Here is a 24230-nt window from a genome sequence, read left to right as displayed (position 1 = left end):
ACTTTAATGAATCCTATTGAAGATTATAAGATTTACCCAACAACTAAGTTTGTCAATCAAACCATTTTGCTATTTCACTTCAATAAAATTTTAAAAAAGGAACAGTAATTACTTAGTCAACTTGTAAACAGGCTTTCAAGAAGTAAAAAGAGGGGTAAGGGGGATTGAACAACATAAGAAGTTTCTAGTCTACATTATCACTGACTACTGTTTTTCAGGATCCATACTATTTTAGGGTGGTGAACTGCCAAATGGAGGTGCAAGATTTTAGAGCTCATCCCAGAGTTCTTCTATTGACCTGTAAGGCCCTTACAAGAATTTCTCCTGAAAATCCCCTGCATTGTGGGATTTGGTTAAGTTCCCAGTTGAAGATTTGAAGGTTCTCTTTCATCCTTTCCTTGTTGAAGCTCTTCACAACTGGGATCACTTTTTGTTCATATATCAACCTTTGTGAAATCTTCACATACAGTTCCTCTCAACTCTTCACAACTGGGATCACTTCTCATTCATATATCAACCTTTGTGAAATCTTCACATACAGCTCCTCTCAACTTCTATTGTTTCAAAAGGAGGAAAAACAACTGTACAGTCCTAATAAAGAGGTTGGCTACCTGGGCATTGCTCTTCCCATTTGCCATGGCTGTTTCTTTAAGGATTGGACTCTTCATGACTGCAAAGGAAGCCCAAAAAGCTCCATTTGCTCCCAAAGGAGACCATGCATTCATTTGAATCCCCTTATCCAGGCAGTATTCATTTATACCTAACTACACTTCAGAATATTCCCTTTTTTTCACATAAACTTGGTCTGAAAATATAGGATTCTCTTCCTTATAAGGCTTATATTTGATCAAGGACTTGTATCCGGCTTGCTGCTTGAACTCGAGTATATTGGATGATATTTTAATAGTTTCTCATCCCATTTTATCCTCTGAATTTCTAATCCTCCAGTTATTGTCGTATATCACTTCAATCAAATTTCCATATTGTACTCTGGCATTCCAGGTAAAATGCACTAACATGTTTATTACATTAACAACAACAACTACAACATTACATAGAATTTATCTGAGCTTTACTTATCATGACTTGTTTGTAGAACTCTTTGTGACTCTATTAGGAGGGAATCTCAAGGGTTCAGATTTCCCCATCCCAAAGATCCTGCAAAGACTTGTAAGGCCCATTTGGAAAAACAAAAACTTCTTCTGAAGTTCCCTTTTTCTGTGGAATCTGGTTTATCTTGTCTAGTTCTTCCAGGGTAAGTTCCCAATCAAAGATTTGAAGGTTTTCTTTCATCCTTTCTTTGTTAAAGCTCTTCACAATTGGACTTGCTCCTTGCTGATATACCCATCTCAGTGAAATCTGTAAAAACAACAAATGATGCATAAGCAAAATGGAACTTCTTCAAAGACTTACTGATCAGGCCCACATCCTTAAGAGAACGTAAATGTTGGTGTCACTGATTTTACCTGTGCAGTAGTTTTCCCTTTTGCCATGGCAATATCTTTGAGAATTGGATTCTCCATCACCAAATTTGAACCCCAGTTAGCACCATATGCTGCAAGAGGTGACCAGGCAGTGACCTGGATTCCTTTTGCATTGCAGAACTCAATCAGCTTCTTTGGATGCCACGTTGGATTCATTTCTACCTGAAGTCCAAATTTTAAATTTTAGTTGAACACCAAATCATCACTATTGGTTCTATTTGGAAAACAAGATAGAAGTAATAATTGTACATCAGATGTAAGTGAACGTGTGGAATTTAGGTACTTCATGGTATATATACCTGATTCACGGCCGGAGGGATGTTAGCGGAAGTTAGAAGCTGGAAGAGCTTCTTGCAGGAGAAGTTGCTAACACCAATAGATTTTGCTAAGCCAAGCTTGCAGCAATCTTCCATGGCTGCCCAAGTAGCTTTCATATCAAAGGGAAGAATGTCCTGCACTTGAGGAGGGAAGGTTGATCCATGTTTCAACCTCACAGGATAGTGCACCAGATAGAGATCCACATAATCCAACCTGAGTTTCCTATACAAAAGCAGAACAAAATTCTTCTTAAATAACACAGCTTTTATGGTAAAATATGATACTAAGATTGTGGATTAATCAAGATACTAACTTGAGTGTTTCCTTGAGTGCTGGGACGACATGATCATGGTCTACATCTGCACACCATAGCTTTGAAGTAACAAAAACTTCGCTACGGGATTTAATTAGGCATTGCTGGAGTGCTTGGGCAATGGCTTGGCCGACGAATTCTTCGGTTCCATATAACGAAGCAGTATCAATATGTCGATAACCAAGTTCAATGGCATGGACAATAGAAGAAGTAATACTTGAAGGGATAGGGATAGCTGCTGTTCCCAAACCTATCATTTGCATTGTATGTCCGGAGCTCAGGACTACTTCTGGGATAACTTCTGCTGCTTTCTCCATGACAGTTTAGGAAGATGGAGACACTTTCTTGTTTGAAGCAATATTTATGTTAACATTTATCAGCAATGGACATTGGACAGAACAGCTCTGTTACTGTATGTGCTTGAGCAACAAGTTAAGGTGATTTGACTCAGACTTCTTAGCCGCCATGAATCTTTGATTCATAGGTGCTCAGATTCAAGGAACCATATGCGCCAGTCTGCAATAACATGTCAAGACTTTGTAGCTAGAGCGAGGAAATTCCTCACTTTGCTGTTTATTTTAATGAAGAACTTTTGGTTCATTTGCAGGTTTTCTTTGAATTAGAAGAGAATTTTCGTCTACAATGACTATTGGATCCGGCATTTCGGCCCACAGGTGGCTGGCCCACAGTGAAGCCCATAAGCCCATTTAAGAATCGGTTTTACATGCGCTGGCCCACCGATGAAGCCCATAAGCCCATTTAAGAGTCCGTTTTACATGGCGCTGGCCCACAGATATAAAGTACAGATTGAAAGCATCCAAATCCAAGTGAATTTATCACCTGTGAATGGGACAAAGAGGAATTCTCTTTAAAAATCAAATTATTGGAAAAATTCAAGGAATTGATTGAAAATTTTCCGGCTACCAAACACCCATCATCAAGCACCAAGACAGAAAGAATTTCTTTCTAACCATCAAAATGACAGTTTTTTATGCCTTAGGGGTTTTTCAAGTAGAACATAAACTAATGTCCGAGCCTTTTCTGTGAAAAAAAAATTACATTCAAGTCTTTTTAATTTTTAAACTTGGAGGGACAAAAATAATCATTAGGTTATTTAATGACCCAAATAGTCTAATTTACATATTCTATTTTCATTCTTATGCCAACGATCACTCTCCTTTTACAACTCTCACTCTCCCTCTAAAGCTATACAATCTCGTGCAGCACGAGGCTTTTACATACCGAGTCAATCATGATTTGGAATCAGAAATTTTTCTACTGAAATCAGAGAGCAAACTCTTGTTTTTAATTTCTCATACAAGACTCCTAAACTCGTATGGACACCTATATGGGGAGTGACATCTGTTCATAAGTTACCCCTAAAGGAAAAGCGTTGTGATTAATCGTACATTTCTTGGAAAAATTTATGTTTTTATATAAATTTCAAAAACATTAAAACTCTATCTTGAAATCCCCCACAAGTTTCAAAATATTGGTAAAACAAGAATTGAGGAATAAGGAATTTTTGAAGTGCCATGCTGAAACTTCTAAATTAGGCTTTTGAATAAAGGTTGCCAACATGATGTATCCAGTTTCCTTTATCCATGATTAGACTGTTCATGCAATGGTGCTAGTAGAATATCTTCACATCTAATACTAACTAACGAAAAATGTTTCTTGAAGCAGAGAAAGCCTTGTTACTCCTTGAGCTTAAAAGAACAGATGATAAATCCCTGTAGCTGTGAGCTTGCTTTGTATGGATTTGTGATGCCTTCGAATTTTACAGTGTTATTCTTGTCAGGGGCTACTTGTCAACAGTTTGAGAGGTCATAATTCCACCCACCAGGTAACTGAGAAGGAGGAAGCAAATCATTAGGGAAGAAGTTGCAGTTCTGGTTCCTGCACCTGGTAATTGTTTTATGCTCTTGGGTCTTATTTCTACTGACATGTAACTGGTGATGAGTAAGGATATCAATAGAAAATAAGTTTTGAGAAGGTTAGACATTGGGTTCTCAGGTTGAAGCAGAGAGAACTTAGGAGGAAGGAAGAGGATTGTACCTGATGATACGAAATCCTATTCGGTCGTCCGAGCTTGATCACCTGCAAAACGTGCTTGACCTTGTCGGTCGAGGAACGTCTCCAACGAGCAAGTCAGTCACAAATAAAATTATATGAGACAAAATGCTCTAGTACTTCCAGAATCCAGAGAGAATGCTTTTGGAAGAGTACAAGATTGATTTTTTATTTACTTCACTTTTTGGGTCAGCAGAGCCACATCAAAAAATTGCAGATATGTTGTTCAAAGCTGATCTTGTATGGCATCGAATACATTTTTCTTTTTTCGGTGAGATTGTTTTGGATTTTGTTTTGCTTGTGATTGGTGAATAGAAATACTATGGGCATGGTCAGTATAAGGTGCAAGTAAAATATTTCTTTATCCCAATGGAGCTACCCATACGGTTAGAAAATCACAATCAGTTGCTGATGTAAGCAAATTAAACATTTCAAGATGACAAAAAATAACTTTGAATGAAACACTTTGAATGAATACCATTTTCTGTAAACTCTCCTATTTCTCTTTATTACTCTTCACATGAATTTGAAAGATCTCCATCAGTTCTCTTTTTCATCTTTTTGATGATGAAAAAGCAAAACTTATTAGTGATATAAAATGTTACAAGCCAGGTACTAACATCTACATTACATATATGACAAAAGATGTGGAGAAGGGAACTATCCACAGGAAAAGGGGAGCTCCTAGTACTGATTACTTCTATTAACTATACATAGGGATAAGATGGTAAGACTAGTTGAACAACGAGGGAGTTGAAGCATCTTCACAAGGGTTGTTGAATTAACCCATATACTATCTAGAGTGGTATGGTGGTGGTGTGCTTGCATTACGCCTTCTGTGATCCCTTCTAGAGGAGCTTCTAGTTTTGAACCAAAAGTGCAGGAGTCCACCCTGCTATATACAAGCATGGCTTCATAGACCAAAAGAGTGTCCCATCTCCAAATGCTTAGCCCTAGTGGTTGAAAGCTTGGGATATAATTTGAAATTTTTGTGATAGAAGCGCCATGACTTCAGATGTTTCACTCTAATAGGATTTGGAGGAGAAAGATAAAAGAGTAGCCATCTAGTGGCTGTCGTTCAACAGCAACAAATTTTGATTTGAATCTCATCATTTCTCTTTCCCCAAACCTTGTTTCCCCTTTTTTGAATTTTTGTTTGTCTAAACCCCTAACCATTAAACCTTTCTCTTGTCCAAACTAACCGCGAGATACCATTGACAATCCACCCCGCAACCTATGCATATCATACCCTTCATCCAATCAAGAGTGCAATGGAAATTAAGGTTCTTCCCCCTTTCTTGACTGTCAGACTCCCTGAGAAATTCAGATTTAGATATTAGCCAATCTTTCCATCAGATCAGTCTTGAACTCCAAGCATCATCCCTAAACTCTAAATCAAATTGTAAACAATTCTTATTGCCCTAAGCTTGATACAAGTTTCTAAATACATTTTTCCCCATCTTAAGGATTTGCTTCATATCACCACATCAAGAAGCATTCTAGTAAGCCATTGTCATGATGGCTCTTGTCCTCTTTCCAACCCATTATTTCAGCCTAAACCCAAGACACCCCATTTGTGATCAAGAATTAGGATTAGCCATAGGAACATAAAGGAATTAAGGAAGAAGTATTGATGGACACGGAAAAGAAGAAGAAACATAACATTGGGTGTTGGTGATGAACTCAAAAGTGCAGGGAAGGAAGAAGGGAGAGGGTCACGAAGAGGGGCTGGACTTGCAGGGATCTAAGGGGGCGGAACTTACTTGAATAGTATGCTGGAACAATTGCTTGAGTGCTTTAGGAAGATGGTGATGAACTCAAAAGTGCAGAAACTAATAGCAAAGCCAGCTGCAGGTCACCCCAAGGACTCCCACAACTCTCACAGTCAATTTTTCAATCATAAACTCAAGTGGAAAAATTACATGAATGATTAGGAGTTTCTATTATTTTCTGCACTTTTGAGTTCATCACCATCTTCCACAAGCACTCATGAAAATTGTTCCAGCAGGCTATTCAATTTTCAAGAAAGTTCCGCAGCTTCCCCGTTAGTTCCTACAAATCCAGCCCCTCCCCGTGACCATTGTGACCCTCTCCCTTCCTCCTTCTCTGCAGAACAAGTCCTACTCCTTTACGACCTGTTGATTCTCAGCTCCAAAATCCTCCATTCCACCATTTTTAGAGTTGCCTAAACCCCTAGGTGTCAATCCTAACTTCAGTTTCCATTAAACAGTCCTATTTTCTGAGTTTCAAAATTTTTACACTTCATCTTCTCTAAAAGAAAACTATAGAATTTGAGAAATTCCAGAAAATGTCCTCAAACACATGGAACCTCAACTCTGCTTCTCTGAATCAGGTTCTGAGTTCTACACCATTAGTACTTGCCCAAACCCTAGTCGAATCCCAGTTGACCTCGGATTCGAATTTCCACTTCAGAATTTTGAATTCTAATAAGATTCAGGTCTGATTTACCCTACCCAGCACCTTTGTAGACCTTAAAACCCTTGGCCAAAGCATCTAGAAACCCTAATTGTGTGTTGGTTCTTATTTAGGTGATCCTTCAAATCAAACCCAAAACCATGGATTACATCACATTTCTCTATGACATAAGGCACCATACATTAATGTGTCACATGCCTCTCTTTAGAATCATTCCTTGAGTGTAGAGAACAGCAAACAATGACTCCTTTCACCATTTCTTTTTATTTATTAAATTTTACTTTGTTATGTAATAATACACTCAGTCACATATTTCAGTCATTGGATGGATGATGAGAAATCCCAAGTGAAAGCAGTCACCGATTTGAGAGTTTATGATGCTGTTGATGATCTTTCGGAAAGGAAGTTATTTGTGAGTTAGGTCATTCACAAAGAGATATGAAAAAGAAAACGTCTTCCCTCTTCTACATAAATCAAGGGCTACAAATAAATACGAAACGATCTACCCATGTTTTATTTCTATTTTAATTAAAAAATAAATAAAAAAAATCGCCAGCATATGTTTCCATCGGATCAAACCAAAACTCTAATCGGATAACAGTCAGGAGACATCTAACAAAAACTCAAATCGGAGAACAGAGCAATGAGATCTAACCAAAAATTTGAAAAGGATAACAACACTTACCGTGTGAATGTTGTGGATTCTGATTTCCTTCCATTTGGAAAAGAGCTATGAAGGGTGGAGGAACATGAAAGATTTCCTGAGCTCTGTTATAGACCAAGACCACGCTGAACGCTGAGATGATATTAGAAAGCGAGAAGCGAATTAAAAAAACAAACTTTTTCTAATCTTCGGAAGTATGAAAAAAAAAAAAATTAAGATCTTGGGAAGAGGATTTGGAGGTTTGCTTAAAAAAAATAAAAGAACGAACCTTTCAACATTTTCACAACATAAAAATGCACATCTCCCTGCAACCCTGTTCCACCCATCATCAAGCTGCAAAAACGAACTCCATTGTTGGCCGTTGGACTCTGGTTTCTTACATTCCCGTCTCTGAAATCCTTCGAAACCGACCATGGAAGATTTATTAATTTCGCAACTCTCTAATCTGAAGTGGGCTGTGCAAAGAAGGATTCAAGCACGATACCCAGATTTGAGGTTGGTAGAGTAAGAGCGAGCTCGAACTTGAATATTTCATTGATGCCTTCTCCTCTCATTACACAGTTTTTTTTTTTATAGCTCTCTTAAGACTTACTATTCCTTCACGCAACAAACCAAAAAGTCATTATGATAGAACCCCTGATTCCCATCTGCAAACTGATAAGTCTCCTCTTCTCACGGCGAGCTCTTCCGGCGATTGGAGCAGCAGGTCTGCGTCTGGTTCAGTTGCTGTGGTCCCTGGTGGTTCCTGGTGGTTCCAGTGTCCGGCGCCACTTGGAACGGTCAACCGTAACAGACTGCAGGAATCATATGTTTTCTGGAGGTGAAGTTTAGCTGCAAAACATGGCATTCCTGTCCGTGTTGGATAACGATGCATTAGTTCTTGGCAAAGCAAAATGTTATGACTAATGTGTTGGTTAATCTTGCTAATTTCAATTACTTGGGCATGTCAAAAGGATGTTAGAACTTAGAAGTAATATTATATAAAGTTTTTGTATTTTAAAAGTTTGTAATATTACAATTATTTATCCCTCAATTTTTTCCAAAAAGTGTTTTTCAGAGTGGGTTCTAATGTTTTTGTGTTAGGGAAGCCGTCGAAGAGTTGATCCGGACTCGTCTATTGACTATTGCATTTAATGAGGAAATTAGATGGCTACCCATAAGATTTAATTTTTTTTTCGTTCTATTTTTGTCAACACGCATAAGAATTTTTTTTGTCAACAAACCCCCCAACCCATGAGACTTAATGAGTCAAAAACAAAGTTGGTGTACTGAATGAGTAAAAATAATTGGTCTGGATTGCCCATTGAAGGCGAAAACCCAATTGTTATCGAGAATGGGTATGGAGGATGTTGAACTCCACCAAGCATCAAACTTTAACTATGATTTCCACATAAGAGAGAACATAAGATGAGGAAGAAGATCAATATCGAATCCTAAAACCCCAATAGTGAATCTCAACAATACTGAACATGAACACAATCAAACAGACAAAGAATTGAACTGATTAAGCGACAAACAGAAGAAAGACAATGAGAGGCTATATGGACAAAATTTCGTTCCTTAGATAAGGGTTTTAATTCTTTTTCCTTGGTTATATTTTTTTCTTCTAACGAAAAAATAAACCGATGGTGCAGTGGTGGGTATCTTGGGATTGATGTATTTTCTATCTTGGGTGCTTACAGGAGTAAGGATTTTTAAACCATCAAGGATTGATTTATTTTCTATATAGGTTGATTGATGTAGAAAAATAAATGTAATTTATGTGGGACTTCAGAATTCTGATCTTAAAAAATCATAATTATATTTAAAAAAATAAATAAGGATTGACAAGGAGAATGAAACAGAGTTGCAGTTCATGTGAGACTCTAGAGCGATCTTAGAGTTATCATATTTTTTGATAAATAAAGAAATAAAGAAAAAGAGTTCAATTAGAACTGTATCATGGAGAGCTATACAGATGGACAGGGGAGGACGAAGAGCAGCAAAATACAAAGTTCAAATTTACTGAATTTGAGGAGGAAATATCAAGAACGAAGGAGAATCTGAAGAATTCTGAAGAAAAAAATAAAGAATTTTCATCGAGAAGAAGTAGCTCAGGTATGAATTCTTCTTCCTATTGTTTAAAAAGCAGAGTTATTTCAATTCTTGTATTCCTTCTTCATTGTTTGAAATTTCTATGCATTCTAGGTGATATTTGATTCAACATGAATCACATTATTCTCTTCTTCTTTTTTCTAATTTTCAATTTAGCAAGTCTCTTTTTCGTTTATTATTATTAGTTTCTTTTTCCAAATTCACCTAAATGCCAAATTCTGATGATCAACTGCTGCAATTTTTTTCAGATCTTTAATAGACATTCAAATGGGTGCTGGACATAAGACAATAGACTTCTTTCATGGAGTGTGTGGAGCCATGAAGACTTCGGTTCATAGGAAGAAAGAAGAGATTACACCCGTAACAGAGAACTGCACTTGCACTGAGACTGAACTTGATTCATATCCTCCATCCCTTGGCTCACACCCTTGGCTCGTCTTCTCTCATGGGGTAGGTGGTGAACTTCAGACTTTCTTTAGTATATCAGAAAATCAAGACTGTTAGAAGTATTCCTGACATGACCAACAAATTTATTTGCACTTGTTCTCATGGATGGTTAGTAATGTCGGATGTGGATTCAGAGGACTGTTTCCTTTTAAATCCTGTATCATTAAAGAAAATTGAACTACCACCCTTGAAAAAATTTTCTACTTGGAGTTTTTGTGTTCTTTCATCTACACCAGACGATCCTGATGGATGTTTTGTCGTGTTCTTTCTTCCTGATTATCTTATGTTTTGTCGGCCTAACGATGAAGTTTGGGTTATGGAAGACATGGAGTATGTCATCTCATGTGCCATTAGTTGTGGAGGGAAGATTTATGCAATTGGGAATCCTCTTGGTTTATTAGAAGTGAACCCTGGTTCAGGAATGAAGATATTGATAGAGGATTTACCCTTTACATCACGTCCAAAGAAGCACCCATGTTATAAAACTGTTATGGTCGAAGCTTGTGGTGAAATTTTTGTTGTTAGACAACTATATTGGCAGATATACAAGCCAAGAGTTCGTGATATTGAGATTTTCAAGGTTAATTTATCTACATTGGATTGGGGAAAAGTTGAAAGCTTGGGGGACCATGCATTCTTTATTGATTCAGTCAACTTCTATGGTTTATCATGTTTGGCGTCAGGATCATCAGGAATTAAAAGGAACTCAGTTTACCTTTTAGATAATGAAGGGGTGTAATTTTTGATTTTGAACTTAAGAACAACATCTCACTCTCTTTACCTCGTCCAGATTTAAGTTTTGAAGGGCAAGAAGTAGGTTGGATAATGCCTGTGGCAGGCAAAGATGAGGAAGAAAATACTCAAGCCCCACCAATTGGAAGCATGGTGAAAGAGGAGATAAAATATGAAGCAGGAAACATAGTGAGTGCTCCATCTCCATGTCTCATGTTCTCTTCTATGAACAACTGCAACATTAACTTGTTTTTCCCAGAGCATAAATGCACTTACACATTTAAACTGGAAGAAGAGTTGTCTAACACAGTAATTTGCTTCTCAAAAGGTGGTTGGTTATTACTGATTGAAGATGATCACAACATGTTTTTTTTGAACCCCATCACAAAAGCAAAGATTTCAATAATATCTTTTCCCCATGGGTTAAATTTTGATGCAATTTGTTTCACCTCTCCACCAACCTTTCCAGGTTGCACAATTTTTGGCATCTGTACATCAGAAATCTATGAAGTTAAGATTTTCATCTTGCACCTTGGAGAAGAGAGGTGGGATGTTAAGACTTTTGAGAATAAGAGAAGGTGGTGGGATGTTCGTAATTGTATAAATAAACCAATGTCGTTTTCTTCATCTGAAAGCAACTCAGTTTTTCATGATGGCCTATTTTACTGTCTAGATGAGCAAGGAAAGGTAGGGTGCTTTGATCCTGAAAGAAAAAGTTGGACTATTTTCAGAACATCATGGAATCTCTGTGTTACAGATTATGATCAAAATTTTTTAGTAGAATGTGATGGAAATCTCATAGCAGTGTTTGTGGGTCCTCTTGGGAGTTGGATTCGAGTTCTTAGACTAGATCTCTCAAAGAAGTCTAAGAAGTCTAAGATGCATTGGAAGGATATAAGCAGTTTGGGAGATTGGATGTTATTTGTTAGTGAAAGAACTTGCTTTTCTGAAAAGGCAATTGTGAAGGGAATGGGCAACAAGATTTACCTTCAAAGGTTTCATGCTAATCATGGCGTGTTCTACTGTCTTGAGACTAAGAAATATCATACATTTGATAACGGCTACTGTCAAGAAGATTTTTGCAGCACCAAAGAAGAAATCCATTGCACATGGATGATGCTATGAATGTAACAAAAAAAAAGAAAAGAAAGAAAAAAGCATGATGCTATGAACTAGTTCTTAAGCTAGGACATAATCAGCTTGATTCTTTTTAGGGGCTAGTTTTAGTATTTCATATTTGTTTTGTAATGGTGGGGATGAATTTCCTTACAGTAATCTATATTTGATTGATTTTGATTTAGTTTACATCATTGCATTCCTTCTTCTGATTTGCTGGTGTTTCCATATTCAAATACTGTTACAAAATACACTATTAAAGTATCAATGTTCATCAAGAAGGAATTTATAAATTTAACACCAATATTTGGATGCGAAGACAATCTCTTCCTTCTTAATTTTCACTTGTTAAGATAAAGATGAAACAACTCCTCAATCTTCTTCAAAAATATATATGTTTATGTTCAGTGATTAAATGCAAAAATATAACAAATATAACTATTTCCTTTACTGTAAGAGTCTGCTTCTCCTAAATTTTTTTTGTCATATATAAGACAGAAATGCAAACTAGTGCTTAGGGTGGGAAAAGAAACCCTGATGCTAACCTTTCTCATTAGTATATATTATTATTAGGGCTTCAGCTTCAATCAAGTAAACCCTGTACTTTAATAACAAACTCATTCTTTATATTCTTGCCAACCCAAGTTTTCAAATAAATTTAGAAAATTTTTTAAGAACATTCAATATATGTCAAAAAGCATAGATATCCCACAAATTTTATCAAATTGGCATAGGCACCTCAAGACTTTGCACAATAGCACACTCTTTTATATTTTCCATTCTCTTATAACTTCCACTTCAGCCTCTCTCTTTTATCAAGCCAGATTCTCTATATTGATGATTTTATTTCTTTAGATCAACCCAAAAGGGCTTCTTCCAATTTACAAAAAAGAGGTTCTTCATAGGAGAAAATGAAGTCCTAATAAGCCCCAAATAAATCAATGAGTTTCAACTTTGATTATTGTGCTGGTTCTCAGTTGGGATTTCAGGATCTTAAATTACTTAACCAAAAATAAAAACTATTCATTTGAGCTTTTATTCATCATCATCTGGAATTGGATTGAGGAAATATTGAAGGCTTAGATCTCCTCATCCCATAGTTCCTCTGCAGTCTTGTAAGGTCCATTTGGTGAGACAAACATGTTTCCTGAATCTCCCCTTTTCTGTGGAAGCTGGCTTATCCTATCAAGTTCTTCCTGGGTAAGCTCCCAATCAAAGATTTGGAGGTTTTCTTTCATCCTCTCTTTGTTAAAGCTCTTCACAATTGGAGTTATTCCTTGCTGATATCCCCATCTCAGTGATATCTGTCAAAACAGTTAAAATCATAATTCCAGTTCTTCAATATGTACTACCAAAGCTTCTTTTCTTTTTGAGAAAAGAAACAAAAATGTTAGTGTCACCATGGTTTAATACCTGTGCAACAGTTTTCCCCTTGGCCATGGCAATATCTTTGAGAACTGGATTGTCAATTACCAAATTGGAACCCCAGTTAGATCCATGTGCTTTTAGAGGTGACCAGGCACAGACATGGATCCCTTTCTCATTGCAGAACTCCCTGAGCTTCCTCTCCTGCAATGAAGGATTCATTTCCACCTGAAAGTCCAAATTTCAATCATTCATGTAATCATCATAGTTTTTGCTTTGAGATCAAGCAAATATAATCCAAAATATGTATGCATACCTGATTCACAACTGGAGGAATGGTAGCAAAAGTTAGAAGTTGGGAGAGCTTCTTGGCAGAGAAGTTGCTAACCCCAATAGATTTTGCTAAGCCCAGGTTGTAGCACTCTTCCATGGCTTCCCATGTCCCTTTCATATCAAAGGGAAGAATTTCATCCTTTGAAGTGGGGAGCCATGTTCCTGGTTTCAACCTTGCAGGCCAGTGAACCAGATAGAGATCCACATAATCCAACCTAAGTCTCCTGTAACAACATGAAACAAATCATATTTAGATAACACAGCTTAACCTTATATCAAGTATTTGTAAAAAAGAGAGATACCAACTTGAGTGATTCCTTGATAGCTGGGAGGACAAGATCATGGTCTGCATCCGAACTCCACAGCTTCGTAGTAATGAAAACTTCGCTACGGCTTTTAATCAGGCCTCGCTCGAGAGCTTGAGCTATGGCTTGCCCAACCGATTCTTCAGACCCATAAAGAGAAGCTGAGTCGAAATGCCGGTAACCAAGCTCAATAGCATCAAGAACAAGAGAAGCGAGATTTGGAGGCAGAGGTGGGTTTGCTGCTGTCCCTAAACCTATTACTGGCATCTTATGTCCAGAGCTCAAGACTACCTTTGGGATAACTTCTGCTGCATTCTCCATGGCTAGTGTTTGAGATTGTTTGATGGGTTCGGAGTTGGAAGTATCAGATCTCCCATTGAACATATATATATCTTGTCTGTACTGGGTGCAAGGTTCATGCTTCAGCTACCACTCAAGTTCATTTGAAACACATCTCTCTGTGGTTGTCTTTCCTGGAAAGCGTGTCAAACTTTGTAACTCTGCTCTCTCTCTCTCTCTAAACAATCACAAACTGCCCTAGTGAAACTGTCTTGCTTGAATGAGAAGAGCAAGTTCGTCAGCAGTGACGATTTAGAAATTTCCATTTCATGATAAGGTAGGGTTGATTTACCTTTATCACGATCCACTCGTCCACAAGTGTTGGCCGGGAAAGAAGGAAAAAGTGACTCGTCACCAGCAGCAACACCACCACCAGCGCTACCTCCAACACCATTGTTGTTGCTTGTTGGTGGATCTTCGATGTTGGTGTTGTTCTATCCTATTTTGTCTGCACCTTTCAAACCAAACAGTCAATTGATCTTTAAATGTCTCACTTTCTTTATCTTCTTTTGTTCCCTTCTAAATTTCATCTGACCCTTTCTAAGAATCCCAGAGAAGAACTAATTCGTCTTCTTCCTTGAGAAATCGAAAATGCCCAATTTCTTCCTTCATCCGAAATTTCACCTTTCCGGAACGAACTCCCCTTCGCTGTTTCTCTCGGTGTTTTTCCAATAACAAATTCTTTCATATCCGGAACACACTCTCCTTGCTCCACCTGGGATAAACCCCTTTTTTTCAAAATTTTCTTCTTTGCGACTTCTCGTGAACGGATTCTCCGATTTTCAAAATTCCTCTTATTCCGTTTTCTTCTGCAAGTTGAAGACCTAGAATTGAAACCACCACCGCCTCTGCAGAACGTATTTGAAATTGAAGATTTTTTTCATATGCTCCGCCATTGCCCATGGAAATCAAAGGACCGTAATTCGTAAAGAAGAAGCTAATTCAATTTCTCTTCTCATTTCTACTTCCAATTTTCGTTTTCGGTACTCTTTAAAGCTAGGTAAGTGTGGGATTTTTTCAGACCTGGCTTTCAATTTCAGAAATTTAAATTGTAGAAGAAAACACAAAGCATGACTAAGTGGTATTTTGGTTTATAGCCCAAAATTGAGACTCTTCTGTAGACTAATATGATAAATTTATAATCTGCTGAGTTTATGTAGGATATGTGTTAAAAAAAAAAAAAAAAAAAAAATACAAAAACACCCACTGATTTATTTGAGCTTTATTCATCATCTTGAGGGCTTAGATTTCCCCATCCCAAAGTTCCTCAAGAGATTTGTACCCATTTGGGGAGATAAACATTTCTCCAGGATTTCCCCTTTTCTGTGGAATTTGGCTTATCTTGTCCAGTTCTTCTTGGGTAAGTTCCCAATCCAGGATCTGGAGATTTTCTTTCATCCTCTCCTTATTATAGCTCTTCACTATGGCACTTGTACCTTGCTGATACACCCATCTCACTGAGATCTGTCAAAACAGCTAATGATGTTTAGTCACAATAATACTTCTTAAGCGAATCACTGAAGCTGGAATTCATTTTAGAACAGAAATGTTTTGGGGTTTAATACCTGGGCAACAGTTTTCCCTTTAGCCATAGCAATGTCTTTGAGAATTGGGTTCTCCATTACTGAATTTGAACCCCAGATGGTTCCATATGCTGCAAGAGGCGAGAAGGCACTGACATGGATTCCCTTCTCACTGCAAAACTCCCTCAGCTTCCCCTGCTGCCATACAGGATTCATTTCCACCTAAAACCCAAATTTCAGTTAGACTAGATCATCAAAGGATTAAGCAGAAAGAATAATCCTACATGGTCGAAACTAGAGATACCTGATTTACGGCAGGAGGGATGTTAGCAAAAGTCAGAAGTTGGGAGAGTTTCTTGCAGGAGAAGTTGCTAACACCAACAGACTTTGCTAAGCCAAGGTTGCAGCACTCTTCCATGGCTTCCCAAGTACCTTTAATGTCAAAGGGAAGAACTTCCTCTGGAGTGGTAGGGAAGCGTGTTCCTTGTTTTATCCTTACAGGCCAGTGAACCAGATAGAGATCCACATAATCCAACCCAAGTTTCCTGCAGCAATATAAAGCAATTTATATTTAATTAACACAACTTAATTTTATAGCAGATGTTTGTATAGAAGAGAGATACCAACTTGAGTGTTTCTCTGAGTGCTGGAAGGACAAGATCATGATCTGCATCTGAGCACCATAGCTTTGATGTTACAAAAACTTCGCGACGGCTTTTAATCAGGCCTCTCTCGAGTGCTTGTGCAAGGGCTTGGCCGACTGATTCTTCAGACCCATATAAAGAAGCTGTATCGATATGCCGGTAACCAAGCTCAATTGCATCAACAATATGTGAAGTGAGAGTGGGAGGTTGAGGAAAGCCTGCTGTCCCCAAACCTATTAATGGCATCTTATGTCCAGAGCTCAACACTACCTTTGGGATATCTTCTACTGCTTTCTCCATGACTTCTGTGTGAGATTGTTGACGGCTTTGGGAGATGAAGAACCCTTGAACTTGAACAAATTTCTATCTCTTCATTTATACATAGAGTTCCCCAGGAGTTTACCTTAACTTCACACAGCTCTCCTATTTTGTTTGCTTGAGCTACAATTTGGGTTTAATGGAACCACTTTTGTCAAGCTCTGTTACAGTATTCTAGACAATAGTGTAACGTCTTAATCAAATGAGAAGAACTGTTTTCCAGAGCTTTCATAGAAGTCTAGAATTTTCTCCTATTTTGTTTGCTTAGTACAAATTTGGGTTTACTGGAACCGCTTCTGTCATGGTCTGTAACAATAAGTTTATATATTAACGCACGACCCATTCAGGGCAACACGATCACATAATATTCTGAAACGTCTTAATCAAATGAGGAGAAAAAATTTCCAGAGCTTTCAAAAAAGTCTTGATTTTTCTCGTCTTTTGTTTGCTTTAGCTACAATTTGGGTTTGATGGAACCACTTTTGCCAATTGTCGTGCTCTGTAACAGTTATTCCAGACAATAGTGTAACGTCTTAATCAAACGAGAAGAAATTTTTTCCAGAGCTTTCTTAAAAGTTTTGAATTTTCTACATGTATTATAAGCTATACCAAATATATAGATTTTTTTCAACATGTAAAGCTAGAATTGATCCAGCTTTGTAACAGTAGAGAGAAAGGAACCAGATGATTCTGTGGTCTGGAGTGCTCCATTTGTTTCTTTTAAGTAGTTCTGGGTTAATGATCCTGATGTCAATATCAAACTGGGCGAAATGCTGACAATTTTGGCACTCTCAACTGAGAAGCTTCAGCAATGGTGATTATAGATTTCAAGATATAGACCTAGCAGAGAGGTTCTAGTCCTTCAAAGCTCAAATGTGAAATTCACACCTGTTTCTGATTCTTGATCCGAGACTTCTTTCTCTTTCTATTGATAACCTGTAAAAATATGTCTTTCTCTTTCTTAATTAGTTTTATTTGCTGGTATAAATCTATGTAGAAACACCCAGCTCTTCTCATGTTTCTTGTTTTTTCTTTTGATGCCTTGAAATTGGAGGTTGTGAATATTGTATAATTTATTTTGTGCTTTGTTCATCATTAATTTTCCTCAATACCCCCTGTGGCTCAAGGAGTAGAATTTTAAGGTGTTAAATCTCTCCATCCCAAATTTCCTTTACAGACCTGTACATTTGTTGAGACCTACATTTCTGCAGGATTTTTTTTAGGAATTTGGCTTTTTTGGTGTTAGATTCCTTTCTTATTACAGAATTTCCTCAGCTTCTTCTGCTGCAATGAAGGATTCCTTTCCACCAGAGCAGTTAAAATTTTATTTAAACAAATTGTTATTTTGAGATAAAAACATATTTCACCTACGTCATAGCCACCGAGTAGTAATAATCCTCTTGTGGGTCTTGCGGCTTTTTGTCTTTGTTCTTTCCCGTTGGGTGGTGGCATTTGTTGGGCTTCTGGGGGTTGCTCCCTTGTTTGTGCTTGTAGCATTCTTCCATGGCTTCCATGTCCCTTTCATGTGAAAGAGAAGAATGTCTTTTGCTTGAGAAAGGGAAGCCTGAACCTTATTTCAATCTTACAGGCCAATGGACTGGATAGAGATCCACATAATCTGTATTAAATTTCCCATAACAACATAAAACAATATCTGGTTAAGTATTAGGAGTTTTTGATTAAATATATGTTTGGAAGATAGACAAGGTACTACTAGACAAGGTACTACCAATTTTGAGTGTTTCCTGCTGCGTTTGTTTGCTGGAATAAAGGTGGGGTGGGAAAAAAGGGAAAAAAAGTGGAAGATTTTCTTTTTAAATCCCAAAATGATCTTGTTTGGTTGCTTGGATCTCAAAATTATACATTTTTTGATTTGCTTTTCCCACCCCATGATATTTTAAAACCCCACATATTTGGTGGGACTTTGTGGGAAAGTTGAGAAAAGTAAAAAGTGGGATCCACCCCTATCATTTTTCCACAAAATCTTTTCTTTTTTTTTTTCCTTCTCCCTCACCCCACTACACATGGGACCCACATGTTTTTTTTTCCACCCATTTTTTCCCACCCCACCTTTGCAAACAAATGCAGCATAAGTGCTGGGTGGACAAGATCATGGTCTGCATTTGTACACCATAGCTTCAAAGTAATGAAAACATCATTACGGCTTTTAATCAAGCCTCTCTCAAGCACTTGGGCTATGGCTTGGTTGACAAATACTTCCATTCCATGAAGTAGTAACAACTTGCTGATAACCAAGCTCAATGGCTTCTACAATATGAATAGAGTTCAATATATAGATTCTAGGATAACTTGTGGTTTCTCCATGTCTAGTGTATGAGACCTATTGATAGCTTTGGAAGATGGAACGAAGAACTTTCTTGTTTAAACAATCTATCTATATTGGAGACACAAGATTAGTTCACCTTCAACTTGTACCATTGCCATTGCCTTTATCTTCCATTTATCTTGCTTCTTTGCATGCTTTGTTCTCAATTTCAAATTCCATGAGCTATGCAAGTTGAATTAGAGAAAGGAAATTTTCATACCTCCTACATGAAAGTGCTGATATTTTGCTAATTGAGTCATCCTTTGAAGTTTTAAAAGAAAATTTTTGTTTTACGATATTTTTCAATTTATTTTTTGGCATGAATGTTTCCAAGTTAATACCTTATTTAGAGTTAGAATTGTTTTTGTTGTTGGGTCTTATTTATTTATTGTTTTGTTTTTAGTAATTGAGGTTGGTTGGAGTAGTTTCTATGCAATTCAACTACATCTTTAAGGAGTAATTTTATATATAAGGAACTGGGAGTGAATAATTATAAATATCTTGTTTGAGTCACTTATTATGGGCTGAGAAGGTGGTGGTTTGGGACCCAAACTTACTCTCAAGTGGTTTGGTAGTTCCCAAGTCTTAGGTTCAAATTCCCTTTGCTTCTCTGTTGTTGCACTCTTTTGTTCCTCCAAAGGGGCTATGGTGACAAGGCCAATGCTTGCACCGATAGTTCATAAGGCTAATGCTTGTATAATTTGAACTTGAAAATCCAAACATTGCTTAATAGGGGCGGGGCAATGGTTGCATTGATAGTTCAAATGAATATTATTTTTTTTTTTTGTTATCTGAGGTTCATCCAGGCCGGCGTAACCAGCTTACGCGTACCTCAATTACATCTTGGGGGAGCTTTGTCATCCGCAAGGGCCCTTGCTTGCACTGATGGTTCACATGTCTAACATTGCCTAGCGAGGGCGGGCGTCCCCACCCTCACGAGTTTGGATTTTCTATTGATCAAGTAAAGGTCTGTGTTGCCCTGCATCAGAAGTAAAATCCTAGTACGGAATAAGGTATGCACCAACCTTATTGTGCATTGGAGAGATGTAATTGTGGGAGAGACTCTTAATTCCATTTTTTTTTTCATGCTTTCCCTGAATTAGGGATTCTGGCATTCTACAAACTGAGGGAGACTTAGAATTGAAGCCACTACTGCCTCAGCAGAAGGTATTTGAAATTGCAAAATTTTTCCTGACGAGCCATTGGGAAGAAGATGAGAAAGAAAAAGACAAGGAGGGTAAGATCATAAAGAAAGATGGGTGGTGAGAAAAAAGGGCAAAAGGGTCTTTTAGTTCTTTGGGTCCAATTATTTCAAATGAGGAATAAATATTGTAAAGAGGAAAACATGACTAGAGTGGTGTTTTGGTTCATTGCCCAAACTTGAAACTCTTTTGTAGCATAATATGATAAATTTATAATCTGCCAAGTTTATGGATAATATGTGAAAGAAAAAAAAAATCAAAATCAAAATATATAAAAAAACAAAAACACCCATTGATTTATTTCAACTTTCTTCATATCTTGAGGGCTTAGATCTCCCCATCCCAAAGTTCCTCTAGAGACTTGTATCCATTTGGTGAGAGAAACCATTCTCCTGAACTCCCCTTTTTCTGTGGAATTTGGCTTATCTTGTCCAGTTCTTGTTGGGTAAGTTCCCAATCCAGGATCTGGAGGTTTTGTTTCATCCTCTCCCTATTAAAGCTCTTTACAATAGGGCTTGCTCCTTGCTGATATACCCATCTCAGTGAGATCTGTCAAAAGAGTTAAATGATGTTTAATCAAAAGAATACTGCTAAAAAGAATAATTAAAGCATCTTTCGTTTCAGAAGCTACTTGTGTCTGAGGTTTATACCTGTGCAATAGTTTTCTCCTTGGCCATGGCAATTTCTTTGAGAATTGGATTCTCCATTACCAAATTTGAACCCCAGAAAGCTCCATTCGCTGCAAGAGGCGAGAAGGCACTGACATGGATTCCCTTCTCATTGCAGGACTCCCTTAGCTTCCTCTGCTTCCATACAGGATTCATTTCCACCTAAAACCTCAAAATTCAATTAGACCAGATCATCGAAGGATCAAGCAGAAAAAATAATCCTACATCGTTGAAACTGGATATACCTGATTTACGGCAGGAGGGATGTTAGCAAAAGTCAGAAGTTGGGAGAGTTTCTTGCAGGAAAAGTTGCTAACACCAACAGACTTTGCTAAGCCAAGGTTGCAGCACTCTTCCATGGCTTCCCAAGTACCTTTCATGTCAAAGGGAAGGACATCTTCTGGAGTAGGGAAACGTGTTCCTTGTTTTAGCCTTACAGGCCAGTGAACCAGATAGAGATCCACATAATCCAACCCAAGTCTCCTACAACAATATAAGCAATTTATATTTAATTAACACCACATAATTTTATAGCAGATGTTTGCATAGAAGAGAGATACCAACTTGAGTGTTTCCTTGAGTGCTGGAAGGACAAGATCATGATCTGCATCTGAGCACCATAGTTTTGATGTTACAAAAACTTCGCTACGGCTTTTAATCAGGCCTTTCTCGAGTGCTTGAGCAATGGCTTGGCCGACGGATTCTTCAGACCCATATAAAGAAGCTGTATCGATATGCCGGTAACCAAGCTCAATTGAATCAACAATATGTGCTTCAACAATATGTGAAGTGAGAGTGGGAGGAAGAGAAGAGCTTGCTGTCCCAAAACCTATTAATGGCATCTTATGTCCAGAGCCCAAGAGTACGGTTGGGATATCTTCTACTGCTTTCTCCATGACTGTTGTGTGAGATTGTTGATTGCGGTTGATCAAGTATATATCTTATCAGAAGATTACCTAACCTTCTCGCAGTGAGCTACAATTTGGGTTTATTGCAATGAAATTTGTCAAGCACCGTAACCGTTACTCTGGAGAATAGTTTAAACGTCTTAAATTGGATGATAAAGAAAATATTTCTAAAGCTTTCATAGAAGTCGTCTTGAAGTTTTTACATGTAAAGCTCCAGCTTTCAAATGATTCCGTGGTCAGGAATGCTCCATTTTTATCTTTTAGTACTTCTGGGTCAATGATCTTGATGTCAGAATCAGACTTTGCAAATCGTAGACAATTTTGGCACCCAACTTATTTTTCCATCTATCATATCAAGCTTCAGCAATGTTGATTATAGATTTAAGAGATGGACTTATCAGAGAGGATTTAGTCCTTCAAATCTGAGACTTCTTTCTCTTTGTATTGATAATCTGTAAAAATATGTTTTTCTCTTTCTCAGTTAGTTTTATTTGCTTGTATAAATCTATGAAGCAATACCAAGCTCTTTTATTTACCCAAAAAAAAAAAAAAAAAAAAAACAAGCTCTTTTCACTTGTGGCTTGTCGATATACTTGAAAATCCTTTGTGATTACCCGATATTGGAGGCGTGAATCGAAAGATAATTTATTAGTCTTGGGTTGGGCACACATATACTTGAAAATTCCCTTCTTTCTCATATACTTTACAATAATTTATCTTGAGCTTTGTTCATCATTACTGTTCCTCAAATACTCCCTGTGGCTCTAGGAGTAGAATTTAAAGATGTTAGATCTCTCCATCCCAAAGTTCCTCTAAAGACTTGTAAGGTCCATTTGCTGAGACAAACATTTCTGCAGGATATCCCTTTTTTTGTGGAATTTGGCTTATCTTTTCAAGTTCTTCATGGGTAAATTCCCAATCAAAGATTTGGAGATTTGCTTTCATCCTATCTTTGTTGAAGCTCTTCACAATTGGACTTGCTCCTTGCTGGTATATCCATCTCAGTGACATCTATCAAAACAACAACCAAGTTTAATTTACCTTAAAAGCACATATTTGATCAAGATGTATTATTGAAGCTTCATTCTTTCTGATGCATACCTGTGCCATGGTTTTCCCCTTAGCCAAGGAAATTTCTTTGAGGATTGGATTCTCCATGACCACAGTTGAACCCCATGCATTTCCATATGCTGCCAGAGGAGACCAAGCACTGACATTGATCCCTTTCTCATTACAGAATTCCCTTAGCTTCTTCTGCTGCCATGAAGGATTCATTTCCACCTGAATAGTTCAAATTTTATTTATTCAAATTGCTCTATTTTGGGATCGAAACGTCTTTCATTCCTACTAGAAATATATGCCAAAGACTATAGTTTATGTAATTTGATGTATACCTGATTCACCGCAGGAGGAATGGTGGCAAAAGTTAGAAGTTGGGAAAGCTTCTTGGAGGAGAAGTTGCTAACACCAATAGACTTTGCTAACCCAAGCTTGCAGCACTCTTCCATGGCTTCCCATGTCCCTTTCATGTCAAAGGGAAGAATGTCTTCTGCTTGAGGAGGGAAGCCTGCTCCTTGTTTCAATCTTAGAGGCCAATGCACCAGATAGAGATCTACATAATCTGTACTGAGTTTCCTAAAACAACATGAAACAAAATCTGGCTAAGTACTAAAAATTGTTGACTAAATATATGTTTGGAAGAAAACAAAGGTACTACTAACTCGAGTGTTGCCTTGAGTGCTGGGAGAACAAGATCATGGTCTGCATCTGTACACCATAGCTTCGAAGTAACAAAAACATCGCTACGACTTTTAATCAAGCCTCGCTCAAGTGCTTGGGCTATGGCTTGGCCAACGAATTCTTCAGTCCCATACATAGAAGCAGTATCGATATGCCGATAACCAAGCTCAATGGCTTCAACAATATGAGAAGTGAGATCTGCAGGGACGGGGGAACATACTGTCCCTAAACCTATTAATGGCATTTTATGCCCAGAGTTCAACATAACCTCTGGGATAACTTGTGGTTTCTCCATGTCTAGTGTATGAGATCGATTGATAGCTTTGGAAGATGGAATGAAGAACTCTCTTGTTTGAACGATCTATAGATCTATATATTGGGGACACAAGATTAGCTCACCTCAACTTGAACCATTGCCATTGCCTTTATCCTCCATTTATCATGCTTCTTTCCATGTTTTGTTCTCAATTCCAAATTCCATGAGCCAAGCACGTTGAATTAGAAAAGGGAAATTTCATCGGTACTGCTCAACGACTAGTTGTTACATATATAATTTAAATACAAGTTGAGACTTTACTTCTAGTCCCAAGGGAATTTGAGCTTTGACTTTCTATATGAAGTGCTGTAATTGAGTCACCCCTTAAGTTTTAAAAAAGAAATTTTGTTTTATGATATTTTTTCATTTTTCTTTTGCCTTGACTTTCTACATGGAAATGCTGATGTTTTGCTAACTGAATCACTCTTGAAGTTTTAAAAAAGAAATTTTGTTTTATGATATTTTTCAATTTTTGCTTTTTTTTTATTTTTTATTTTGACATGAAAGTTTTCAAGTTAATACCTTCTATAGTTAGAATTGTTTTTGTGGTTGGGTTTTATTTATTT

At 37.5% G+C, this 24230-nt stretch overlaps 7 protein-coding genes and 1 long non-coding RNA gene across 8 annotated transcripts; 2 read left to right on the top strand and 6 right to left on the bottom strand.

Annotated features, from left to right (window-relative positions):
• Positions 1-267: 267 nt before the first annotated feature.
• LOC149000793 (rhazimal reductase 1-like) lies at positions 268-2464 on the bottom strand. The gene is made up of 5 exons (XM_089139346.1): positions 2116-2464; positions 1784-2024; positions 1467-1646; positions 1169-1359; positions 268-298 (listed from the first exon to the last, which is right to left on the bottom strand). The coding sequence occupies exons 1-5, from the start codon at positions 2430-2432 to the stop codon at positions 268-270; spliced, it is 960 nt and encodes a 319-aa protein (XP_088995472.1). The 5' UTR covers positions 2433-2464.
• Positions 2465-6894: 4430 nt separating this feature from the next.
• On the bottom strand, positions 6895-8159 carry LOC149000792 (uncharacterized). Its single transcript, XR_016170665.1, has 2 exons — positions 7557-8159; positions 6895-7420 (listed from the first exon to the last, which is right to left on the bottom strand). It is a non-coding gene; the product is annotated as an uncharacterized LOC149000792 (long non-coding RNA).
• A 1785-nt stretch (positions 8160-9944) lies between these two features.
• Positions 9945-10568, top strand: LOC149000791 (putative F-box protein At4g17565). Its single transcript, XM_089139218.1, has one exon. It carries the CDS (start codon positions 9945-9947, stop codon positions 10566-10568), a length of 624 nt encoding a protein of 207 aa, XP_088995344.1.
• An 86-nt stretch (positions 10569-10654) lies between these two features.
• LOC149000790 (F-box/kelch-repeat protein At1g57790-like) lies at positions 10655-11686 on the top strand. The gene has a single exon (XM_089139217.1). The coding sequence runs from the start codon at positions 10655-10657 to the stop codon at positions 11684-11686; it is 1032 nt and encodes a 343-aa protein (XP_088995343.1).
• Positions 11687-12396: 710 nt separating this feature from the next.
• On the bottom strand, positions 12397-14064 carry LOC149000789 (protein REDOX 2-like). The gene is made up of 4 exons (XM_089139340.1): positions 13682-14064; positions 13359-13599; positions 13091-13270; positions 12397-12981 (listed from the first exon to the last, which is right to left on the bottom strand). Exons 1-4 carry the CDS (start codon positions 14062-14064, stop codon positions 12757-12759), a joined length of 1029 nt encoding a protein of 342 aa, XP_088995466.1. The 3' UTR covers positions 12397-12756.
• Positions 14065-15249: 1185 nt separating this feature from the next.
• Positions 15250-16812, bottom strand: LOC149000788 (rhazimal reductase 1-like). Its single transcript, XM_089139343.1, has 4 exons — positions 16170-16812; positions 15847-16087; positions 15585-15764; positions 15250-15483 (listed from the first exon to the last, which is right to left on the bottom strand). Exons 1-4 carry the CDS (start codon positions 16484-16486, stop codon positions 15262-15264), a joined length of 960 nt encoding a protein of 319 aa, XP_088995469.1. The 5' UTR covers positions 16487-16812; the 3' UTR covers positions 15250-15261.
• A 3229-nt stretch (positions 16813-20041) lies between these two features.
• LOC149000787 (rhazimal reductase 1-like) lies at positions 20042-21635 on the bottom strand. Its single transcript, XM_089139341.1, has 4 exons — positions 21265-21635; positions 20946-21183; positions 20683-20862; positions 20042-20581 (listed from the first exon to the last, which is right to left on the bottom strand). The coding sequence occupies exons 1-4, from the start codon at positions 21594-21596 to the stop codon at positions 20360-20362; spliced, it is 972 nt and encodes a 323-aa protein (XP_088995467.1). The 5' UTR covers positions 21597-21635; the 3' UTR covers positions 20042-20359.
• A 648-nt stretch (positions 21636-22283) lies between these two features.
• On the bottom strand, positions 22284-23711 carry LOC149000786 (methylecgonone reductase-like). The gene is made up of 4 exons (XM_089139344.1): positions 23330-23711; positions 23003-23243; positions 22710-22889; positions 22284-22619 (listed from the first exon to the last, which is right to left on the bottom strand). Exons 1-4 carry the CDS (start codon positions 23641-23643, stop codon positions 22395-22397), a joined length of 960 nt encoding a protein of 319 aa, XP_088995470.1. The 5' UTR covers positions 23644-23711; the 3' UTR covers positions 22284-22394.
• Between the last annotated feature and the right edge of the window lie 519 nt (positions 23712-24230).

This window comes from Hakea prostrata, chromosome 11 (genome assembly GCF_041222555.1).
Source record: "Hakea prostrata isolate BN-2017 chromosome 11, UWA_Hpros_2, whole genome shotgun sequence".
NCBI classification, from domain to species: domain Eukaryota; kingdom Viridiplantae; phylum Streptophyta; class Magnoliopsida; order Proteales; family Proteaceae; genus Hakea; species Hakea prostrata.
This window is presented reverse-complemented; position numbering and strand designations above follow the sequence as displayed.

Excerpts from the sequence above, each read along its gene's own strand:
- LOC149000786 (XM_089139344.1), bottom strand. The coding sequence starts at position 23,643 with ATGGAGAAACCACAAGTTATCCCAGAGGTTATGTTGAACTCTGGGCAT. Across the intron at positions 23,244-23,329 it reads GCACTCAAGGCAACACTCGA|GAAACTCAGTACAGATTATG; the intron begins GTTAGTAGTACC and ends ATGTTGTTTTAG. Across the intron at positions 22,620-22,709 it reads AGGGGAAAACCATGGCACAG|ATGTCACTGAGATGGATATA; the intron begins GTATGCATCAGA and ends TTGTTTTGATAG.
- LOC149000793 (XM_089139346.1), bottom strand. The coding sequence starts at position 2,432 with ATGGAGAAAGCAGCAGAAGTTATCCCAGAAGTAGTCCTGAGCTCCGGA. Across the intron at positions 1,647-1,783 it reads TCCCTCCGGCCGTGAATCAG|GTAGAAATGAATCCAACGTG; the intron begins GTATATATACCA and ends TTTGGACTTCAG. Across the intron at positions 299-1,168 it reads TTTCCAAATGGGCCTTACAA|GTCAATAGAAGAACTCTGGG; the intron begins GTCTTTGCAGGA and ends AGGGCCTTACAG.
- LOC149000790 (XM_089139217.1), top strand. The coding sequence starts at position 10,655 with ATGCCTGTGGCAGGCAAAGATGAGGAAGAAAATACTCAAGCCCCACCA.
- LOC149000791 (XM_089139218.1), top strand. The coding sequence starts at position 9,945 with ATGTCGGATGTGGATTCAGAGGACTGTTTCCTTTTAAATCCTGTATCA.
- LOC149000789 (XM_089139340.1), bottom strand. The coding sequence starts at position 14,064 with ATGTTCAATGGGAGATCTGATACTTCCAACTCCGAACCCATCAAACAA. Across the intron at positions 13,271-13,358 it reads TTCCTCCAGTTGTGAATCAG|GTGGAAATGAATCCTTCATT; the intron begins GTATGCATACAT and ends TTGGACTTTCAG. Across the intron at positions 12,982-13,090 it reads AGGGGAAAACTGTTGCACAG|ATATCACTGAGATGGGGATA; the intron begins GTATTAAACCAT and ends CTGTTTTGACAG.
- LOC149000787 (XM_089139341.1), bottom strand. The coding sequence starts at position 21,596 with ATGGAGAAAGCAGTAGAAGATATCCCAACCGTACTCTTGGGCTCTGGA. Across the intron at positions 20,863-20,945 it reads TCCCTCCTGCCGTAAATCAG|GTGGAAATGAATCCTGTATG; the intron begins GTATATCCAGTT and ends TTGAGGTTTTAG. Across the intron at positions 20,582-20,682 it reads AGGAGAAAACTATTGCACAG|ATCTCACTGAGATGGGTATA; the intron begins GTATAAACCTCA and ends CTCTTTTGACAG.
- LOC149000788 (XM_089139343.1), bottom strand. The coding sequence starts at position 16,486 with ATGGAGAAAGCAGTAGAAGATATCCCAAAGGTAGTGTTGAGCTCTGGA. Across the intron at positions 15,765-15,846 it reads TCCCTCCTGCCGTAAATCAG|GTGGAAATGAATCCTGTATG; the intron begins GTATCTCTAGTT and ends TTTGGGTTTTAG. Across the intron at positions 15,484-15,584 it reads AAGGGAAAACTGTTGCCCAG|ATCTCAGTGAGATGGGTGTA; the intron begins GTATTAAACCCC and ends CTGTTTTGACAG.